Source organism: Brassica napus, chromosome A9, assembly GCF_020379485.1.
Source record: "Brassica napus cultivar Da-Ae chromosome A9, Da-Ae, whole genome shotgun sequence".
In the NCBI taxonomy this organism is placed as follows: Eukaryota; Viridiplantae; Streptophyta; class Magnoliopsida; order Brassicales; family Brassicaceae; genus Brassica; species Brassica napus.
In genome coordinates, this window is record NC_063442.1 from 36,360,057 (window position 1) to 36,380,452 (window position 20,396).

Sequence of the window (20,396 nt, forward strand, 5' to 3'; positions counted from 1 at the left end):
TTGTTTTTAAATTTTGAGAAATTTGAAGTATATATTGAATTTAAATTTATAAATACCCGAATGGAACAAAAATCTTTAACCCTGAAAATTCAAATTTGAATAGACCCAAACCGAACCCGAATGGGTACCCAAACGCCGACTCCTAAAAAAGATCTTTGTTTATGTAACTGAAATACTACCTCTATTTCGAAAAATGTCTCTGTTTTGGAAAGATACATTTTGGAAAAAAATCGTTTCAATACATTATTTAATAGTAAATTGTAAACTTAAAAAAGTTCTGTTTATTAAAATTCTATCGGTAGTTTAATTACAATAAATAATACATTAAATAATCAAAAATTGATATTTTTTTAATATTGTGAAAATCCATTATATATTAAAAGAGAAATATTGTAATAAATGCATTCACATTATATTAGACACCTCGTAGCCTCACAATGATTTGATAATAAGTATGCTAACACGTTCACACTATATCCATAAATGTGTTCACACTATGTACTTCGCGGTTTTTTTAATATAAAACTCACATACATAATTTCAATAAAACTCTAGATTTTTTTGTTCGAATAAAAATAGATAACGAATCAAAAGCCAAACTATATATATATTTATTTTTATTGTTTACGGATAAAGTTGAGCAAAACTTTCATAAATTTTGATTCGATTCGTTATCCGTTTTGATTTGAACCAAAAAATCTAGATATCCGTAACTCTACGAAACAAATCAAATACTAAAATATAATATCCAAAAAAGAAGCAAATCACAAATATCAATATTTTTAGGAACAAATATCTAATTTGATCTGTTATATGCATATATATACATATATATACAGAATTATGTATATATGTTATATATATTATACTTTATATCAGTGTTGCAATATTTTTTATGAATTAAATTTATTATATTAGGTACTAGAATTTAAAAAGTTAAATAATGTTTTATTTTTGTAATAAAATGTTATTATTTAAAATTTCAGTTATTTTTAAAATTTTATTTTATTTACAGATCAAATCGGATATTCTTTAAAATTCTAAAACATTTCGGATATCCGAGTCATCGAATATCTAGGTGGCTAAAGATCGAATCGACACGAAAGCTTCCAAATACCTAGATATTTGATTTGTGCCTATCCTTATTTACAGATACAATTTTATTTTATTTATATGAAAAAACTGACTAATGTTAAGGCCTTTTTTTATTTTTAATTAATTTTAATTTTATCTTCCATGTATTATTTTGAACACAAATATTATTTAATATTAATTAACAATATATTTATATATTTGTCAGTTATTTTTATATAATTTTTACATATACATATATGTGAACCTTGATGTAAGCACCTTGTAACTAAGTATTCACCACAATTGAAGTATCTCATTTTTTTGAAAGTTGAAATATTTTTTTTAATGAGTCTTTCACTACCGACCAAATTGTAGTGAAATGATTTGTCTTAATAATTTTCTTCTCTTTTTCTTAAACTATTATCTGTTTAAAAACTATAATATGAAACTATTGGTTCGACGTGACAACTATCTAAAATTCATAACATGGAAATAAATAAATAATATTAATTTTTGGTTTTTACCGTAAAAAAAAAACTAAAAAATCAAACATTTTAACCGAATAAATTAAAATGAATATTAAAAAACAAAAAAAACTTAAAACCAAACCAATAACCAAATTAAACAGATTTAAAGATTAAACAAATTTAATGTATTTTTATTAAAAATAACAAAATTAATAATCACATCCCGTACAATGCGCAAGTTATTACCTAGTACTAATAATAAAGAAGATGCATGCATGTCGAACGAACATGAGCTAAGAGCATCTCCAATGGTGTACTCACCATTGGAATCCTTAGCTATATTATATTAAATTTTTTTTTTCTAAATAGTTAAGGATTCTAATCAAAGAAGTATGTCCAGTGGTGTTATTCATTAGGAATCCTTAAGAATATAAAAATTATAAATTTGAAAATATTTTTATTTTTTTGAAAAGAATCAAACATGTTAAATTGAAATATTAATTTATTAAATTGAAAAATTTATTTATTCCATGATTAAATTTGAAATACAACAATTATTAGTTTTCATCACCAAATTTGTTCCAAATATTTTCGATCAAATCATTCTTCAATTAGTAATGTGTTTCTTGCTCTCGGACCCGAACCCGATTGGCACGAATTTCAGTGACGCTTGGAGGGAGGTCTGTATCACGAGGCTTATGCACCCGTGAACTGCTAGGTACATCTCCTTCTTCAAATTCCGTTGTATCGTACTGAGTGCGTACTAAACATCAATTGTCTAACACATCAATAACAGAGAAAGAGGATGCATTATAATACTATCTTTCGTGTCCATTATAATAACATCAACAAGATGATCTTAGTCTTATAATTAATCGGAAGCATCAGATGAAGAAATAGCATCAACTTAATAACAACACGTAAGAAGAACAAAACACAAAAACAAGAGTTACAATAGGTGCTTACTTGTCTGGAGTTACAATAAGTGGTTACTAGTTTGGAGTTTCAAATTCGCCGAAGAGATTACAAGTTCGAATAAAAGAGATTACAAGTGCTTGGAATAAAGAGAGTACAAGAGATATATATAAGCCGAGACATGAAACACAACATCCGTGACTTCATGCAAACATAATACAACCCGTGACTTGGGAAAACAACAAAACACCTTCACCCGTGACTTTCACTACACTTCATGCACCCGTGAACTTGACCCTGCAACATCAAATAAAGTAAGAGTTAGCAAAGTATATTACCAATCACAACAAACAACATCTCAAAACAAGTTTAATACCTTAAACTACTCTACTAAACATCAGAACATCTCAGACATCAATTTCAGTTTTAAAGAAGTTTTCATCTCAGAGAGAGGATCATTTTTGGCTAGTAAACGCGCAAGAACTTTCTCTTTAGATATTTTGTGTTTCGTGTCCAAAATTCCCTGTATCTTTTCCAACTCCTCTTCTCTACCACTCTTCTTCTTCTTACAAGCCGCTTTACTAGCCTTCACACCCATAGGTCTACGCTCGGCTACTCCCACATCGTCTTCTCCATCAACCTCCACCGTTTGTTTTCTCTTTTCCTTCACAGTGTCCTTAGAGAGATTGGTGGAGCACCATTTCCTGTCATGTCTCAACTCCCTCCACGCATGTTCCAAGTTGAACTTGATGGAGTAGTCATTATAGAAGATATCAAGGGCTGCTTTCATCACATCATCATCGTTTTGACCACTACGCTGCTCCCTCAAAGCCGCTTCATAACTTCCAACAAACTTGCAGACAAGATCGTTGATCCTAGCCCACCTCTGCTTGCACTGACCAAGCTCTCTAGGTATTGTCCCAACGAGCTGTGGGCTTGAGTTGTAGTAGTCTTGGATCCTCTTCCAGAAAGCTCCACCTTTTTGCTCGTTGCTCACCACAGGGTCTTTACTTGTGTTAAGCCATGCTCCTATCAGGATTTTATCATCCTTCATAGTCCACTTCCTCCTCTCCTTCACCGCAGACTGATCAGAACTAGGGGTGGTATCCACTTCGGGTGACTCAAGGTCAACAACCGATTGGTTATTGAGTAGATTAACAAAACCAGAGGTGGTATCCATGGTTATGCAATGCTCTGTGTCACTATATTTTAGCATCACAGAGACTTAAGTAGGGGATTTTCTAGCTAACTTACATTTACTAGCAATCAATTCAAAGGAGTTAGGAAGGTAGAAAGCAATTGCTATACATTTAACCCTATCAACTCAGAGGAGTTAGGAAGGTAGCGCGCAATTAAGTTGCATTTATCACCAATCAAATCTGAGTTTTAGACTTTAAAATATTTTAGGTTTCATTTCGAGTTTAAACATATTTATAAAAACAACTTAACTACGGAACAAAACACAAGCATTACGTAAAAGAGTTGGAAGTTGTTTGTACATTACCTTCTAAAGTGCAGACATGAGCTAAAAGAGTCTCCTTATCATCCTCTGAAGCTCCTCCTGAACAGAAATGAGATAAAAGAGTCATAAGTTTTAAAGTAAAATAAACAAGAAAAAATAAGCATAAGGGAAGAAACTAACCCACTTGAACGAGACCAGCACACATAGTACAAAGAAGAGACTAACCATCGCACAAACAACCACTGGAAGGCCATTTGTGATTCCGGTTTTCCTCTTAGCCAACTCACCCACTGTCTTCTCAACCTTTACCAGCTTCTCATCACTCGACTCAGCTTGGGCCTTAAGCTCCCTAAGTTGTCTCTGATGGTCACCAAACTCCTCCATGACGGCCACATCCCACCATTTCCATATATGGCAGTCTCCATCATCCGCATTGGCACAGGTGAAGTACCTTCTCCCTTGATCTTTCCTTGTGCAAGCTATTGCAACGACAGGCTCAGCACCACAGTAGCAGGTCTTGGGAATTCCATCATCACACTCAGGTTGAGGAACGTACGCAACCGGCTCAACTATAGTCTGCCTACTCTCAGCTTCATCCGCGTAGATTTGACATTCTGCTTCAAGAAGCGAAGTAATGTCTATATCATACTCGTCTGATGAACTGGGTTGGCTGTAGCTATATCGTCCCATGTCTTTTAAACCTGAAAGAAGATAACCACACTCGTTAATACAAAAAATATAACCAAACATCAACACATTTCAAAGAATCAGTCAAAATGATTAATCAAACCCAATACTCCGACAGGAGACTCGATTTGAAACCTTTTCAAAGGAAAGATACCCCAAATCGATTGAAACACAAATCATTTTTAAACACAAGACTCACGATATTTAATCTGATTCAAAGCCCTATTAAACTCCTATCGAATGATACCTCTATCGATTTGAAACCTTTATTACAAACGAAAGATACCCGAAATTGATTGAAATTCAAAACGTGATGAAACCCGATTCGATTGAAAACCCTAATCTCCAATTCCGTAACCTAACTTGCGAAGAGAAACACATGAAACCCTATGTAAATCCAAAGAATCAGAGGAGAAGAACATAACAACCCGTCGATTCAAAAATCTTACCCGGAGAGAGCGAATCGCCAATCGGAGAGACAAACTTTTTTTTTCTCCTCTCCACTTCAAATGACACGAACACGGGAAACCCTGCACGCGATAGACAAAAAACAAGTGCCACGTCAACAAGGATTCACGCAAAATAATCCTTAGGAAAGGATTGATCCTTAAGTTATGTGAGTTTAATATTAATATTATATGCTTAATAGTGAAGGATTTGTACTTTAGGATTTATAAAAAACCCCTGTTGTACATGCTCTAATAACATACTCCCTCCGTTTTTTAATATAAGTCGTTCTACAGCTATGCACGTAGATTAAGAAAACCATTAATTTCTTATATTTTCTAAACAAAAACATCATTAATTATTTACCTAACCACAATTCAACCAATAGAAAAATATAAGATATATTACCATTGGTCATACAACATTAATTATTAATAAATTTTACTTAGAAAACCGAAAACGATATATAATTTGGAACAAAAAAATTTCTCTAAAACGACTTATAATAAAAAACGGAGGGAGTATGAATTACTATTGATGGCGTGACACGTCAAGCTACGTGTTTGGAAGTGACTATGCTCTTTTCCGACATTCTTCATCAAGAAAGAAACACATTGCAATCCAGGAACCTAGAGAGTCCTTTCAACCACAAAAATTATAAAATGTAGAGCTTTGTCTTCACAGTAGTTACTTGTGACGACTTCTTCATTCAAAGAACATCACAGAACCTAGATTGTAAACGAGAATATACATACGAGAACACCATACAAAATCTCCAAGTGCTTGCCAAGCAATAACTTTATCTTCAAGTAACCTAGCTAAAACCATTTACCACCGAAAACCAAGGTACTACAAAAACTCCGGACATAATATTCTATTATCTTAAAAGAGTTCATAGAAGAGTAGAAGACGATAATTTCAGAGTCAAGACACGACCAAAACACCAGCATACCAAGTAAAAACAAAACAAACTACAAGTTTCTGACAACTATTGAAACATCAAACAACATCATCGAACGAGAAAGCAACATTGGCGGCAGACAAATCTTCATTCTGCTTGTCCAGAAGATCTTTCAGGTCTAAGCATTTCTTGTTGAGTATTTTAAACTCTTCCTCCATGTGTTGCAGCTGAGCCTTGCCAGTGTTCATCATCTTCTTCTTTTCCTTTAATTCCTGGAGCTTCTTTTCCAACCAATCCATTTTAAAGCCAACCTGCGTTAAGTATACAACTGCAGCCGATGCTTCAGACAAATCAACATCAGAGAGCTTCTCAGGCAACTGGCATAGTGTTTCAATTAGTCCAAGGAGAACATTCATGTATGTCGACTTCAGATGCTGATTATTTGAAAGGACTTTTGATGCAAAGTCTGGGTGATTTTCAAATATACACCTCACAGATGCTACCTACAAGTGCAACAAAATATAAAAAATCCATGTCATTAAGTTTTGGAGACATGAATCTTGGTTTTGTCCCGCAAGAAAAGAGTTGAGAACTAGTCTTAATTAGCTTACTTGTGATGTAGAGACTTGAAACCCGTTGACATCAACGGTTTCGTTTCCCACTCGAGTTTCCTTTTGCAAATCACTAGATCCCGTAACATAATATGCTGCCTCTTGAGATCGCTCTGATGCATCAGATGCTACGGTAACTTGAAGAACATCTACCTCCGCAACAATCTTGAGCTCATCATTCACAAGAAACCCACCATCTTTGGAATCAACAATTACAAGTGGAAGCATTTTTATAGAAGTCCAAAGAAGGGAACCTGTTGATTAAACCGCCACTCCTTTACTTCTGTAAAATCAAGAAACATAGAACTCATCTAGTTAAAAAAACATTTCACAACACATTAAACTTGAAGAATATGATTGTTCAAAGTTCAAACCATGAGCTAATAGCGTACCTCGCAGTATAGGGGATTGTTCATAAATTGGATTTACTACTTGGAGTGAAAATTTTGCGTGTCTTCTCCATCTAAGGGGCAAGTATTCAAAAGTTTCTACTCCCAGATACAGCGACAAGTAGTCAGTTTCAATTCCTTTTGGATAAGCAAAAAGACGCCTACAGTGAAAAAAACGAACAAAAGAATTAGCGAATCTGTGGAGGATAGCACCTAAACAACATTAGCAAACAATTTACTCTTGTACCATTTGTAGCCACCAATCAAAAATTCATCAGAGCAGATTTCAAAAGATTGCAGAGAGGAGAAATCCTTAATCACCCAAGTGAACTTGTTATCATCAGCTTTATTCACCATTAAAGAGAGGCTCCAGAGTCTAAAGCACACTACCAAAACATGAAAGGTATGTCACTCAACAAAGTTCACAAACAGTTATCAAAGAAAACACATAAAAACCTATAATTCACGATATATGGACTCTAAAAAAACACAACAGTGAAGCGATACAAGATCGAACCAACACACATGAAGTGAAACCGTATGTTCCAATACACCAGAGAACTAAGGTTGGAAAGGTGAAGTGATTACACTGCAGAGGAGGATTCAAGAAAGATAGACGCAGTCAGTAAACGCTTACACTACAATACTACTACTTTAAAACATGAAGAAGAGATAGAGAGAGAGGAATGCAAATCGTTTTTATTACGTCGAGGAGGAAAGCGAATCGTCTGAGCATTGCTTTGGAAACATGAACTAAAATAACTATTGGTGCATGCAAGATAATACTAGTAAAAAGCTAGATATACTATTGGTGCATTCAAGTTAATACGACGCACGAGTAACTATTACTAGTAGTGTAAATAATTAATAGTTTCTCGATACATCCGATTCACCAGGGTGCATGAATAAAAATATAAAATCTTATGTAGGTATAACCAGTAGCTTGTTGTGAGGAGGTGTCAAATGACCCATGTAGATTGTTGAAAAAAAAGAAAATTTTACGTGTATTTTGAAGTTAATAACTAAGAAAATATTACAATTTTTAGTTATTGACCCATCTGTTATATGTTTATAAATATAAGTCTAGCTGGCTCCGCCACTGGGTATAACAGTTTATTACTTTATTTAGTGGCAGATACTTGTGTTTTTTCTTGTTACTTAATTTTCATATTACAAACACAATATATGGAGTAGATTCTTGTACTGAGAAACCCGTCTCCTTATGTTCTTTTGAGTTGGTCCAGACTCTTCTCAAGCCAACCCACCTTAAACCCTGCATTTTTCAAGTATGTCAGTGCAACGTCTGCTTCCACCAGGTCTTCATTAGAGAGCTCCTGAAGTGATTTGTGCAACATCTCGCTAAGACTGAGCAAGAAGTTCATGCATGCTGTCCTAAGATGTTGGTTCTTTGCACGGAACTTTTCTGCTAGGTCTGGATGCCTTTCAAATATCCCTCTCACAGATTCCACCTGCCAGTTAAAAAAAATAGAAGTCACAAAGTGTCTGAGAGAGTAAATTTTAGAGAGTAAATTTTCCTTTCACTGATTTGCACCACTCTTTAGTTTCTTACCTGTGATGGAAGAACCTGAAACCCATTAACATCTATTCTTTCATTTACTGATGATGAAGTCTTGTCAAGCAAATCTTTAGACTCATCTAACGTGCCAATAACTTCAAGAGCCTCTAATTCAGCAACGATCTTTAGTTCATCGTTCACTAGGAAGCCACCATCTTTGTCATGGAGTTTGGCGAAGGGGAGCATTCCTGATAAGCCCCATCCTGGAGCTTTCTGATCAAACCAAATACTTGTCTCTGTACAATGTTTCACTCCGTTAGTTAACCAACAACAGTTATAGCACTGCGTGAACTATGCAGTCCTGTGACATACAGACACTGACAAGGACTCTTTTGACCAACATGGATCAACTAGTGAGCAGATGCTAGTAAAGATTCACCTCTGTGTATGGAGAGTTCATGAGAAAGATGATTTACTATAGTAAGGCGAAACTTAACGTATCTTGCCCATCCAGAAGGCAATGATTGACCATCAGTAACAGCGAGAGACACAACCAACGAATCACCACCTTTGTATCCCTTGGGATAGGTGAAAAGATCCCTGTCACAAGAAAACCAAAAACAATAATCATACAAAATGAAGTATGAATGATTGACTTCAAGTGTATCCAAATTAAACAAAGACTTGTAGCTTTACCAATAGAAGCCACTGATCAGGACTGGTGCAGAATAAAGCTTGTCAGATGGCAAAGAGGAGAAGTTCTTTATCAACCAAGCAAACTTTTTCTTGTTAGGATTCTCCATTGATGAGAATCTAACTTCTGGTACAGGGAGAAGAAGAGAAACAAGAGTATAAATACTTGGAAATAGAGAATATGCTTACCTTACAGGTTCAGCGAGGTAGACTTGTCTTTTTTCGTAGAGTATCTTCTTGTAACAAATAGATATACAAAGAAATTGTAGGAGCCTCATGCATGTTACGTGAGCAGATGGGAAGAGCCTTAGGCCATCATGACTTGATACTCCACATAATTATGAGTTAAGAAAAGGGTCCTCCATATGAATATTAAAGAGAATACTTAATCATCAAGCTTAGTTTCTTCTACCCCTGATTCTTTTCTTCATACTCAATCTCAGTTTTCTCTGGAAGGACAAGATCAATGAACTTTGATACTTGACTTGTATCCCACGCGCCACAGGTTAGTCTGTATTAAGGGGAGAAGGAAAGGGAGTACTTAAAAAGACAAAGATGTATTAAGAAGATGCATACATTTCCAAAAACTTACAATAACATGAATAGTTGTGAATCATCTTTGACTTGAAGCAAATACTTAATTTGCATCAATTTTTCTCTTCCAAATCTTATCCAGTTCTAAACCACTGACACAACACACAAAGACCGTGACAAGTAAATGAATGCAATGGAATATCAAGAACTTCTTGAATACTGACAAAGACCAATCAAGAAAATGATTCCACTAATGAGCGAATTTTTGTAAGAATCAACAACAATAATTGGCCAGAGTAACATCAAGCCCAAATGTTCAACAAGGCCCATCTGGCTTCAACGTTCTTCTTCAAAAAGACGACAAAAAAACCCTCATCAAATGAAAGCAGAGTAAGGCAACACCCTTTGGATTACGACACCTGTATCGCTGTTAAGGGTTTTAGCTCAGTTGTTGTTGTATAAATACAAGTAGCAAGAGCAATGTTAAACCTCAAGCTCGAAAGTTAAATTCATGTTCTTCACTTAAAGTTCTCTCCTTTTCCTTCACTCTGGAGTCTGTCTGCTGCAATTAGGGGTGGGCACTTTACCCGAAATCCGAAGTGGCACCCGAACCCGATCCGAAAAACCCGAACCGAAATCCGAACCGAAGTAGCAAAATATCCGAACGGGTATTAAATTAGGAGAGATTGGATATCCGAACCCGAACGGGTAATATCCGAACCCGAATGGATATCCGAAGATAACCGAACATATGTATAATTAACCTTATATTTTTAATTTACATCTTTCATTTTATATAAAATATTTATATTGATACTACACATACTTTAAATTCATATGATATACATACAATTACGTAGAAGATGATTTGCTATGCACTTAAAATACATGTCAAACTTTTTATTTCAACAATTAACAAAAAGTTACATCCAAAATTTAAAAACAATAACCAAATTAATGTCTTTTTAGTTTGAAAATGTTATGTCCAAATCTAATAACCATTCAATCTATTAAAAATACAAAAAATAGTTAAGTGAAAGTTATATATTTAAATACAAGAAATTTGAAAAATGAAAATTTTAATTTTTTTTTTCAAAATCTAAATATCCGAACCCGATCCGAAATAACCGAAACCGAACTAAAAATACCCGAACCCGACCCGAAGTACAGAAATACCCGAACGGGTTCTACACCTCTATACCGAAATACCCGAAAATCCGAAATACCCGATCCGAACCCGAACGGGTACCCGAACGCCCACCCCTAGCTGCAATGGTGAGTGAAGCTGATGATAACAAGTTCACTTGGGTGATTAAGGATTTCTCCTCTCTGCAATCTCGGAAGATCTACTCTGATGAATTTTTGATTGGTGGATGCAAATGGTACGAGAATTTTTTTTTAATTTTTCTAGTGTTATTTTCTGTCCATGTAATAAAGATTTGTTTAGGTCCTAATTCGTTTTTTTTTACTGTAAGGTGTCTTATTGCTTATCCAAAGGGATCTAAAGTTGATAGCTTGTCTCTGTATCTTGGAGTAGCCGACCATGAATCATTGCCACTTGGATGGACAAGGAACGCAAAGTTTTCACTCAAACTAGTAAATCAATTTTCAGACAAGTCCTCCATACTACGAGGTACAACACTATATTACAAAATTACCACTCAAAGTAATTCGGTGAAAAATCCTTCATGATTTTTTTTACAGAAGCAACCGATTGGTATAATCAGAAGACTCCCTCTTTTGGTTTTACCAAGTTTCTTCCACTTGCCAAACTTCATTCCAAGGACGGTGGGTTTCTTGTGAATGATGAGCTCAAGATTGTTGCTGAGGTACATGTCCTTCAAGTTATCGGTGAAGCAGAGGGATCTCAAGAGTCGGTCCAACTTATGAAAAGAATTAAGATGAATGGTTATGGTACGGGAAACAAAACCGTTGACGTCAATGGCTTTCAAGTCTCTACATCACAAGTAAGATAATTAAGACAAAACCAAGATTCATGTTCTCCAAAAACTTATAATGACATGTTTTTTTTTCTATATATTTTTGATTCACTGGCAGGTAGCATATGTGAGGTGTATATTTGAAAAACACCCAGACTTTGCATCAAAAGTCCGTTCAAATAATCAGCATCTGAAGTCGACATACATGAATGTTCTCCTTGAACTAATTGAAACACTCTGCCAGTTACCTGAGAACCTCTCTGATGATGATTTGTCTGAAGCGTCGGCTGCAGTTCTATACTTATCGCAGGTTGGATTCAAAGTGGATTGGTTGGAGAAGAAGCTAGAGGAGGTAAAGGAAAAGAAGAAGAAGATGTACACTGGCAAGGCTCAGCTGCAACGCATGGAGGAAGAGTTGCAGAATCTCACTAAGAAATGCTCAGACCTGGAAGATCTTGTGAAGATGCAGAATGTTGCTCTCTCGTTCAGTGATGTTGTTTGATGTTTCAAGACTTGCCATAAACTAACTTGTAGTTTGCTATTTTTCTTTACTTGGTAAGCTGGAACGTGTCTTGACTCTGAAATGATCGTCTCCTACTCTTTCTTTGAACGCTTTTAAGATAAAAGAATCTTATTACCGGAGTTTTTGTAATGGATTACACTTGTTTTTTAGTGGATAAATGGTTTTAGCTAGGTTACTTGACGATAAAGTAATTGCTCTATGTCTGAACAGGGTGTGGTGAATTTGATAAATACTTTTCTGGAAAACTGGAATTGCGAGCCGTTTGTTTGAGAGACACCCAGAGCATGCATCTTCTTCAATATGTATTCTAGTTCGAGGAAGTTGTCTGAAACAATATGTGGCGTTGCCTAATTACAAGAATAATTACAATGATAAGCAGAGAACTTGGGCTTATGCTCTGATGTTGGATAATGTTGTCCTGTGTCGTATTGAGGAATCATGTATCCTCTAGGCAATGCCGTTTAACATATGTTACATTTTAGTGAAGAATCATATATCCTCTAGGAACACCCTGGATATAAGGTCAATGGAAGTTAAGTTGCTTCTTTGAGATTAATTGTTTTCACTTTTCAGTCAACACTTATGGGCTGTGAATTACTAGAACATGATCATGAGATTACCTTTTTGGTTTTCAAACCTAACCTCACACCACATTATACTCATTCAATCATAAGATTACCTTCTGGTTTCAAACCTATTAATCTCACACCACATACACTTCTGCGTTGTGAATTATTAGAACATCATGAGATTACCTTATGAGTTTTCATGTATAACAATTTATTTAGTGGCAGATACTTGTGTTTTTCTTATCACTCAGTTTTCTTATTACAAAGACAATTTATGGAGGAGATTCTTGTACTGACAACTCTTTCTCCTTATGTTCTTTAACTGGGTCCAGATTCTTCTCCAACCATTCCACCTTAAACCCCACATTTTTCATGTATGCCACCGCAATGTCTGCGTCCACCAGATCTTCATTAGAGAGCTCCTGAAATGATTTGGGAAGCATCCTACTAAGACTGAGCAAGAAGTTCATGCATGCTGTCCTCAGATTCTGGTGCAAACGGAACTGTACTGCAATATCTGAATGCCTTTCACCTGGTAGTAAAAAAAAAACAGAAGTAACAAAGCATCTGAGAGAGAACTCTCTGGAGATAAATAAGAAGTTTGCGCACAATGAAAGATGAATGCATGTCATGATGTCAAGATGAACGTGAGTTAAACGTCACTCACACGTCAAGCTATTTGTTTGGGAAATGACTATATGCTCTGTTCAGACACCCAATGATATTTACTTATTCATCAAGAAAGAAACACATGGCAATTAAGTAAACCTAGAGAGTCCTCTCAACAACAAATTAATACTTGTTGAAAGGACTAAGTAGAGTATCAATCAGACTAAGTAGCAAACTCATGTAACATGTCCTAAGGTTTGGATTATTTGTACTGAATCAGATGCAATCTCTGAGTGTCTCAAACAAATGTCTCAGTTGATCAGAAAAGGCTTAGTCAAATTACCCTCACTCTGTTCAGACATAGAGCAGTTGCTTTATCATCAAGTAACCTAGCTTAAACCATTTATCCACTGAAAAACAAGTGTAATCCATTACAAAAACTCCAGTAATAAGATTCTTTTATCTTAAAGGCGTTCAAAGAAAGAGTAGGAGACCATCATTTCAGAGTCAAGACACGACCAGAACACCAGCTTACCAAGTAAAGAAAAAGCAAACTAGAAGTTAGTTTATGACAAGTCTTGAAACATCAAACAACATCACTGAACGAGAGAGCAACATTGGCGGCCGTCACATCTGCATTCTGCTTCTCCACTAGGTCTTTAAGTTCCAAACATTTCTTGTTGAGTACCTTAAACTCTTCCTCCATGTGTTGCAGCTGAGCCTTGCCAGTGTACACTTTCGTCTTCTTTTCCCTTACTTCCTCCAGCTTCTCCTCCAACCAATCCACTTTAAAGCCAACCTGGGTTAAGTATGAAACGGCAGCCGACGCTTCATCCAAATCATCATCAGAGAGCTTCTCAGGCAACTGGCAGAGTGTTTCAATTAGTCCGAGGAGAACATTAATGTATGACGACTTCAGATGCTGATTATTAGAACGGACTTTTGATGCAAAGTCTGGGTGTTTTTCAAATATACACCTCACAGATGCTACCTGCCAGTGAAAATATATATTAAAAAACATGTCATAAATTTTTGTAGACATGAATCTTGGTTTTGTCCTGCAAGAGAATAGTTGAGAACTAGTCTTAATTAGCTTACTTGTGATGTAGAGACTTGAAACCCATTGACGTCTACGGTTTCGTTTCCAACTCGAGTTTCCTTGTGCAAGTCACTAGATCCCGTACCATAATCATCCATCTTTCTTCTTTTCTTTGGTTGTGCTGCCTCTTGAGATCCCTCGATAGCTTGAAGAATATCTACCTCACCAACAATCTCGAGCTCATCATTCACAAGAAGTCCATTATCTTTGGAATGAAGTTGGGTAAATGTAATTAATTTTAGAACTCCAAATAAGGGAACCTCTAGGTCAACCCGCCACTTCTTTACTTCTGTAAAATCAAGAAACATAGAACTAATCTAGTCAAAATAAAATATAAAAAAACATTTCACAACACATAGACTCAAAGAATATGATTGTTCAAAGTTCAAACCATGAGCTAATAAGTAATAAAGCGTACCTCGCAGTATAGAGGATTTTTCTGAAATTTGATTTACTAGTTTGACTGAAAATTTTGCGTGCTCTCTAAGTGGCAATGATTCAAAAGTTGCTACTCCCAGAATCAAGCAATTAGTGTGAGTTCGTTTTGGATAAACAAGAAGATGCCTACAGTCAAAAATGAACAAACGAATTAGCAAATCTGTGGAGGATAACACCTAAACAAATCATACATGGACAAAAAATAGCATTAACAAACAAGTTTTTCTCGTACCATTTGTAGCCACCAATCAAAAATCTATCAGAGATGATGGCCTCAGATTGCAAAGAGGAGAAATCCTTAATCACCCAAGTGAACTTGTTATCAGCTTCATTCACCATTAAAGAAGACATGCTCCAATGTCTCAATCACACTACCAAAACATGAAACAGCTTAAGTTCGAACAACACACTTGAAAAAGCTTAAACTAGTTACCTTTAAAAGACAAAATGGAAACGTTTGTTTTTAATACACCAGAGAACTAAGGTAAAAGGTGAAGAGATTACCCTTCAGAGGAGGATTCAACGAGAGACGCGCAGACACAAAACTCTTGCACTACTTTAAAACATGGAGAGGAGATAGAAAGAGAATGCAAATCGTTTCTATTTTAGACGTCGCGAAGCAAAGCGAATCGTCTGAGTATTGCTTTGGGAACATGAACTGAAACCTAGAGTAACTATTGGTGCATGCAAATTAAAACAACGCATGAGTAACTGTTAGTAGTATAAATGATTAATAGTTTCTCAAAACATCACAATTCACAAAGGTATATCAATGTTCTAAAAATCGGCTTCACTGCCCATAGGCGCCCTTAATAGGTGCCCTTGATGGCAAACCGGTCATAGCCAAATTTCTTAAAATCCTACTGAATTCAAATTGGTTAAAATGATTCTAAATTAGTTAAAATTGGTCCAAATTGGTCTAACTAGATCTTAATCTATAATATTATTTGCAAAGTGATTTATCGCATCCGAGCTCTCACGTTTAAAAATGAATTGTTAAAGTCAATAATACTCTTAATGAATTTTTATATTTACTAATTATATAATTGACCATAAAAGTAAATTAATCAGTTATAAGAAAAAAATTGTCAAAATAAAAAGGTAAATACATAATGTTCAATATTTTGTTTGAAATCATGATTTAATTACCTAACTAAATCTTGATCCACACAACCACGCAGATGTTATTTTCAGTTTTATATGCATATATATTTATTTTAGATATTAGTGGTATACATTTTAAATTTTAATCATATATTTAAATGTTTATATAACTATTTTAAATATAATAATTTATATTTTACGTGTTGTAAAAAATCAGTTGTTTAAAACTGTCATATTTATTTGTTTGCTTCTTTTTATATTATCTTATTGTATTTGTATTTTCTTTTAGTAATATTTTTAAGTTTATTCATTTTATATAATGTATTATTGTATATTCTAAAAAGTTTAAGATATGTTAATTTTTATACATGTATTGTAGTATGCTAATGTTAAGCCGTTTTAACATAAAAATTTTCTATTTATCAAAATAAAATTTATAAATCTATCAATTTAATCTAATTTAATTTTATCATACGTATTTAAAATAAATAATTTTATTTTAACATGATTGATTATGATTATAAGATAGATAAAAGTAGGATATTTTTTTAATTTTATAAAAAATAACTGTGTATATATATATATATATATATTAATGCATAATAATAGTTCATTGCTAATTATGAAATTAGTGAAAATATTTACATAAACTTTTTGAAAATATTGATATTGTTAAAATATTTAGATCAACATAATAATTTTCTTTTAACATGTTTGATTTTGATTATATAACAGATAAAAATATGATAGGGTTTTTTTTTTCATTTTATAATCAATAAATGAATATATTAATGTATAATAATATTTCAAAACTAATTAAAAAATTAGTGAAAATATTTACATATAACTTTTGAAATTAAGATCTTGTTAAAAAAACTAAATGGATTTTTTTGAAAAAAAAAAAAAAATATATATATATATATATATATATATATATTATATTTTAAATAAAAATATATCAAAAGATATTATGATTAAAGTAGTTCGAAGATTCTATATATTATTAGTTTTATTAAAATATATTTTTAAGTAGGTCTAACTTAAAAATCACGCATGAAATGAGGTTGTGACTTCTATTTTAATAGAATAGATGATAATCATTATTTATTTATTTTTATAGAAAAAAAAACATTTACGGAATAGTAAGATAAATCTTTGTATATATATCTATGGAGTAAATCAAATTTTTATCATTATCTCAACTTTCTTTTTTTTTGTTTTCTCAAAATTTTAATAAACTTTTTTCTCTTTTTCTTTTTGTATTTTAATTTTGTGTTTTTGCAGTTTTTTGGTAGTTTCATGTATATTGTTGGTTTAAAGGGATAATTTACAAAGGTAATAAAAGTTAAAAAAAAATGAAAGTTACTTTTTAATTTACTTTCTTGCATGTTTGAAATGTAGTTTTTCTCATAATTTTATCGATCTTAGTGGAGTTTTAAAAGAAGATGAAAGGAAAAAAATATAACTAAAAATAAAAAAAATAATTAATATAGTGATCATTAAATTTATAATTTATATATCAATAAATATTCATAAAATAGTTAAACTGGTATGTGCAGACGAAACAACTAGTTATGTAATCCGTCTAGTAGCTATACCTATACAAATAGCGTGTAGTTAAAATCTTACATATGCGGGAATAACCAATTTTTTTTCATTTATTTGGATACAGATACTTGTGTTTATCTTGTCACTCAGCTTTCATATTACAAATACAATTTATGGAGGAGATTCTTGTACTGAGAACCCCCTTCTTCTTATGTTCTTTTGACTTGGTCCAGCCTCTTCTCAAGCCAATCCACCTTAAACCCCACATCTTTCAAATATGTCAACGCAATGTCTGCTTCCATCAGATCTTCATTAGAGAACTCCTCAAGTGATTTGATTAGCATCTCGCTAAGACTGAGCAAGAAATTCATGCATGCTGTCCTCAGATGTTGGTTCTTTGCACGAAACTCCACTGCAATGTCTGGATGTCTTTCAAACATCCCTCTCACAGCTTCCACCTGACAGTAAAAGAAAGAAGTCACAAAGCGTTTGAGAGAGCACTCTTTGGAGATAAATAAGAAGTTTCCACAATTCTTTAGTTTCTTACTTGTGAAGGAAGAACTTGAAACCCATTGACATCTATGCAAGTCTTGTCAAGCAAATCTTTAGACTCATCTAACGTGCCAATCACTTCAAGAGCCTCTATTTCAGCAACAATCTTTAGTTCGTCGTTAACTAGGAAGCCACCATCTTTGTCATGGAGTTTGGCAAAGGGGAGCATTCCTGATAAACCCCATCCTGGAGCTTTCTCATCAAACCAAATATTTGTCTCTGTACAATGTTTTATGCCGTTAGTTAACCAACACCAATCATACTGACACTGACAAGGACTCTTTTGACCAACATGAATCAACTAGTGAGCAGATGCTAGTAAAGACTCACCTCTGTGTATGGAGAGTTCATGAGAAAGATGATTTACTATAGTTAAGCGAAACTTGACGTATCTTGCCCATTCAGAAGGCAATGATTGACCATCAGTAACAGCGAGAGACACAACCAACGAATCACCACCTTTGTATCCCTTGGGATAGGTGAAAAGATCCCTGCCAGAAGAAAACCAAAGACAATAATCATACAAAATGAAGTATAGATGACTGACTTCAAGTTAATCTGAATCAAACAAAGACTTGTAGTCTTTACCAATAGAATCCACTGATCAGGACTGGTGCAGAATAAAGCTTGTCAGATTGCAAAGAGGAGAAGTTCTCTATCAACCAAGCAAAACTTTTCTTGTTAGGATTCACCATTTATGTGATGTGATAAGTTGAATTGCTCTCTGATGGTACATGAAGAAGAAGAGAAACCATGAGTATAAATACTTTGAAAAAAGAGAGAATATGCTTATCTTACAGGTTCAGCGAGAGAGTCTTGTCTTTTAATTCTTTGAGTTTGTTCTTGTAATAGATATTAAAGAGAATACTTAATCATCAAGCTTAGTTTCTTCTAGCCCTGATTCTTTTCTTCAAAGAAACCACTCAATTCCACTTTTCTATAGGAAAACAAGATCATTGTAACTTTGATATTTGACTTGTACCCCACGCTTCAGTTTAGTCTTTTATTGAGAGGAGAAGGAAAAGTGTACTTAAAAGACAAATACGTATTAAAAAGATGCATACATTACCAGTAACGTACAATAATAGTTATGAAACCTAGGGAGGAAACTAAGACAACAAACAGAACACAAAATGTCTAAGAACCTGGCGACAGACAACAAACAACATGATCGAATGACAGAGGAGTTTTGGTCTCAGCTAACAACTCTGCCTTGAGGCATAACTTCTAGAAAACTTCATCAACACATAGTTTATCTCAGTTTTTGGAGAAAGAAAGCTAAGACAGAGAAGATGCAAGTTAGTCCTAAAAGAAACAACATAAAGGTTTGCGAGGTGGTGAAGGCTTTTTCCTCATATGCTTCCCACGCTATCGTTCTGAGATCATCGATCTTAGCCAACTGCTCCAGTGATGAAAAATCAAAAAGTTCAGTAAGAGACTTTTCAAAAAAATTAAGAATAAGTGAAAAAAAGGAAAAACCACAACCTCTTGAAGAGCAAAATGACGCATAGCTGCATACTTTTTAGCAGCTTCTTGGCACTCCTCCTTCATTTGCAAATAACAAGAAACACCTACATACATGGAAGTAAGTTTATAAAGAGTTAAAAAAAAATCAAACAAGTTACTTCCCCCTCGTACACACCTGATTCATCTAGACACAACTCAAGGTTGCTTGCCCTGTTACCGTATTCAGCAGCACTGTCCAGGAAATATTTCTCAGACTTTGCAATGTTGTGAACCGCCTGAGATGATGTGAAGGTAAATAAGAGTTAAAAGCTTTGAAATTGTCAAAAAGAAAGAAAAAAAACAGAGAACCGTTAATACCCGCTTTAGCTTGTCTTCTGCTCTCTGAAGAAGAAGCATGATCCTTTTGTGTTCCCGGGACATAGTAACCTGCGGATCAAGAAACCCACTCTCGACAATCACATTTCGTGTATCAAAAAAATCAAAACTTTATTCCTAATAATCTAAAGTAACAGACTAGGGTTTATAAGATTCCACAGAGAGCGAGAGAGAGAGAGAGTTTGTCAATCAGTTTAATGATGCTAAGAAGGCAACGTAATTCGATAGTGGAGACAAACCTTTACGGATGCGAATCGAAGCAGCTCTTGCTTGGAAACTAGGTCGAGAGCGCAGACTGAGGAACTAAAAGAAGAAATGGGAGAAACTTAGTTTTGGGGTTTTATTTACTTCTCCGTTGGTTTTCCAATTATATCATTTGTACAAATTTCTATTTAAGTTTGACTCAGTTTTGGTAAATACATTATTTTTTAATTTGAGAACTTTTACACTTTTTAATAAATAAAACTATTTCATAT

At 34.1% G+C, this 20,396-nt stretch overlaps 6 protein-coding genes across 6 annotated transcripts; 1 reads left to right on the forward strand and 5 right to left on the reverse strand.

Moving 5' to 3' along the window:
* Window positions 1–2,853: 2,853 nt before the first annotated feature.
* LOC106363585 (glutathione S-transferase T3-like) lies at window positions 2,854–3,636 on the reverse strand. Its single transcript, XM_013803304.2, has one exon. The coding sequence runs from the start codon at window positions 3,634–3,636 to the stop codon at window positions 2,854–2,856; it is 783 nt and encodes a 260-aa protein (XP_013658758.2).
* A 2,415-nt stretch (window positions 3,637–6,051) lies between these two features.
* Window positions 6,052–6,792, reverse strand: LOC125578203 (MATH domain and coiled-coil domain-containing protein At3g58370-like). Its single transcript, XM_048740544.1, has 2 exons — window positions 6,565–6,792; window positions 6,052–6,456 (listed from the first exon to the last, which is right to left on the reverse strand). The coding sequence occupies exons 1-2, from the start codon at window positions 6,790–6,792 to the stop codon at window positions 6,052–6,054; spliced, it is 633 nt and encodes a 210-aa protein (XP_048596501.1).
* Window positions 6,793–7,930: 1,138 nt separating this feature from the next.
* On the reverse strand, window positions 7,931–9,376 carry LOC125578476 (MATH domain and coiled-coil domain-containing protein At3g58340-like). The gene is made up of 4 exons (XM_048741249.1): window positions 9,166–9,376; window positions 8,909–9,069; window positions 8,524–8,765; window positions 7,931–8,422 (listed from the first exon to the last, which is right to left on the reverse strand). The coding sequence occupies exons 1-4, from the start codon at window positions 9,270–9,272 to the stop codon at window positions 8,174–8,176; spliced, it is 759 nt and encodes a 252-aa protein (XP_048597206.1). The 5' UTR covers window positions 9,273–9,376; the 3' UTR covers window positions 7,931–8,173.
* Window positions 9,377–10,968: 1,592 nt separating this feature from the next.
* On the forward strand, window positions 10,969–12,638 carry LOC125578477 (MATH domain and coiled-coil domain-containing protein At3g58370-like). The gene is made up of 4 exons (XM_048741251.1): window positions 10,969–11,078; window positions 11,172–11,329; window positions 11,401–11,663; window positions 11,755–12,638. The coding sequence occupies exons 1-4, from the start codon at window positions 10,969–10,971 to the stop codon at window positions 12,136–12,138; spliced, it is 915 nt and encodes a 304-aa protein (XP_048597208.1). The 3' UTR covers window positions 12,139–12,638.
* An 876-nt stretch (window positions 12,639–13,514) lies between these two features.
* On the reverse strand, window positions 13,515–15,213 carry LOC125578475 (MATH domain and coiled-coil domain-containing protein At3g58370-like). Its single transcript, XM_048741248.1, has 4 exons — window positions 15,107–15,213; window positions 14,855–15,000; window positions 14,436–14,725; window positions 13,515–14,328 (listed from the first exon to the last, which is right to left on the reverse strand). The coding sequence occupies exons 1-4, from the start codon at window positions 15,211–15,213 to the stop codon at window positions 13,924–13,926; spliced, it is 948 nt and encodes a 315-aa protein (XP_048597205.1). The 3' UTR covers window positions 13,515–13,923.
* Window positions 15,214–17,474: 2,261 nt separating this feature from the next.
* Window positions 17,475–20,292, reverse strand: LOC106364965 (MATH domain and coiled-coil domain-containing protein At3g58340). Its single transcript, XM_048741250.1, has 9 exons — window positions 20,160–20,292; window positions 19,903–19,971; window positions 19,721–19,820; window positions 19,564–19,649; window positions 18,877–19,477; window positions 18,667–18,802; window positions 18,409–18,569; window positions 18,074–18,297; window positions 17,475–17,984 (listed from the first exon to the last, which is right to left on the reverse strand). The coding sequence occupies exons 6-9, from the start codon at window positions 18,771–18,773 to the stop codon at window positions 17,736–17,738; spliced, it is 741 nt and encodes a 246-aa protein (XP_048597207.1). The 5' UTR covers window positions 18,774–18,802; window positions 18,877–19,477; window positions 19,564–19,649; window positions 19,721–19,820; window positions 19,903–19,971; window positions 20,160–20,292; the 3' UTR covers window positions 17,475–17,735.
* Between the last annotated feature and the right edge of the window lie 104 nt (window positions 20,293–20,396).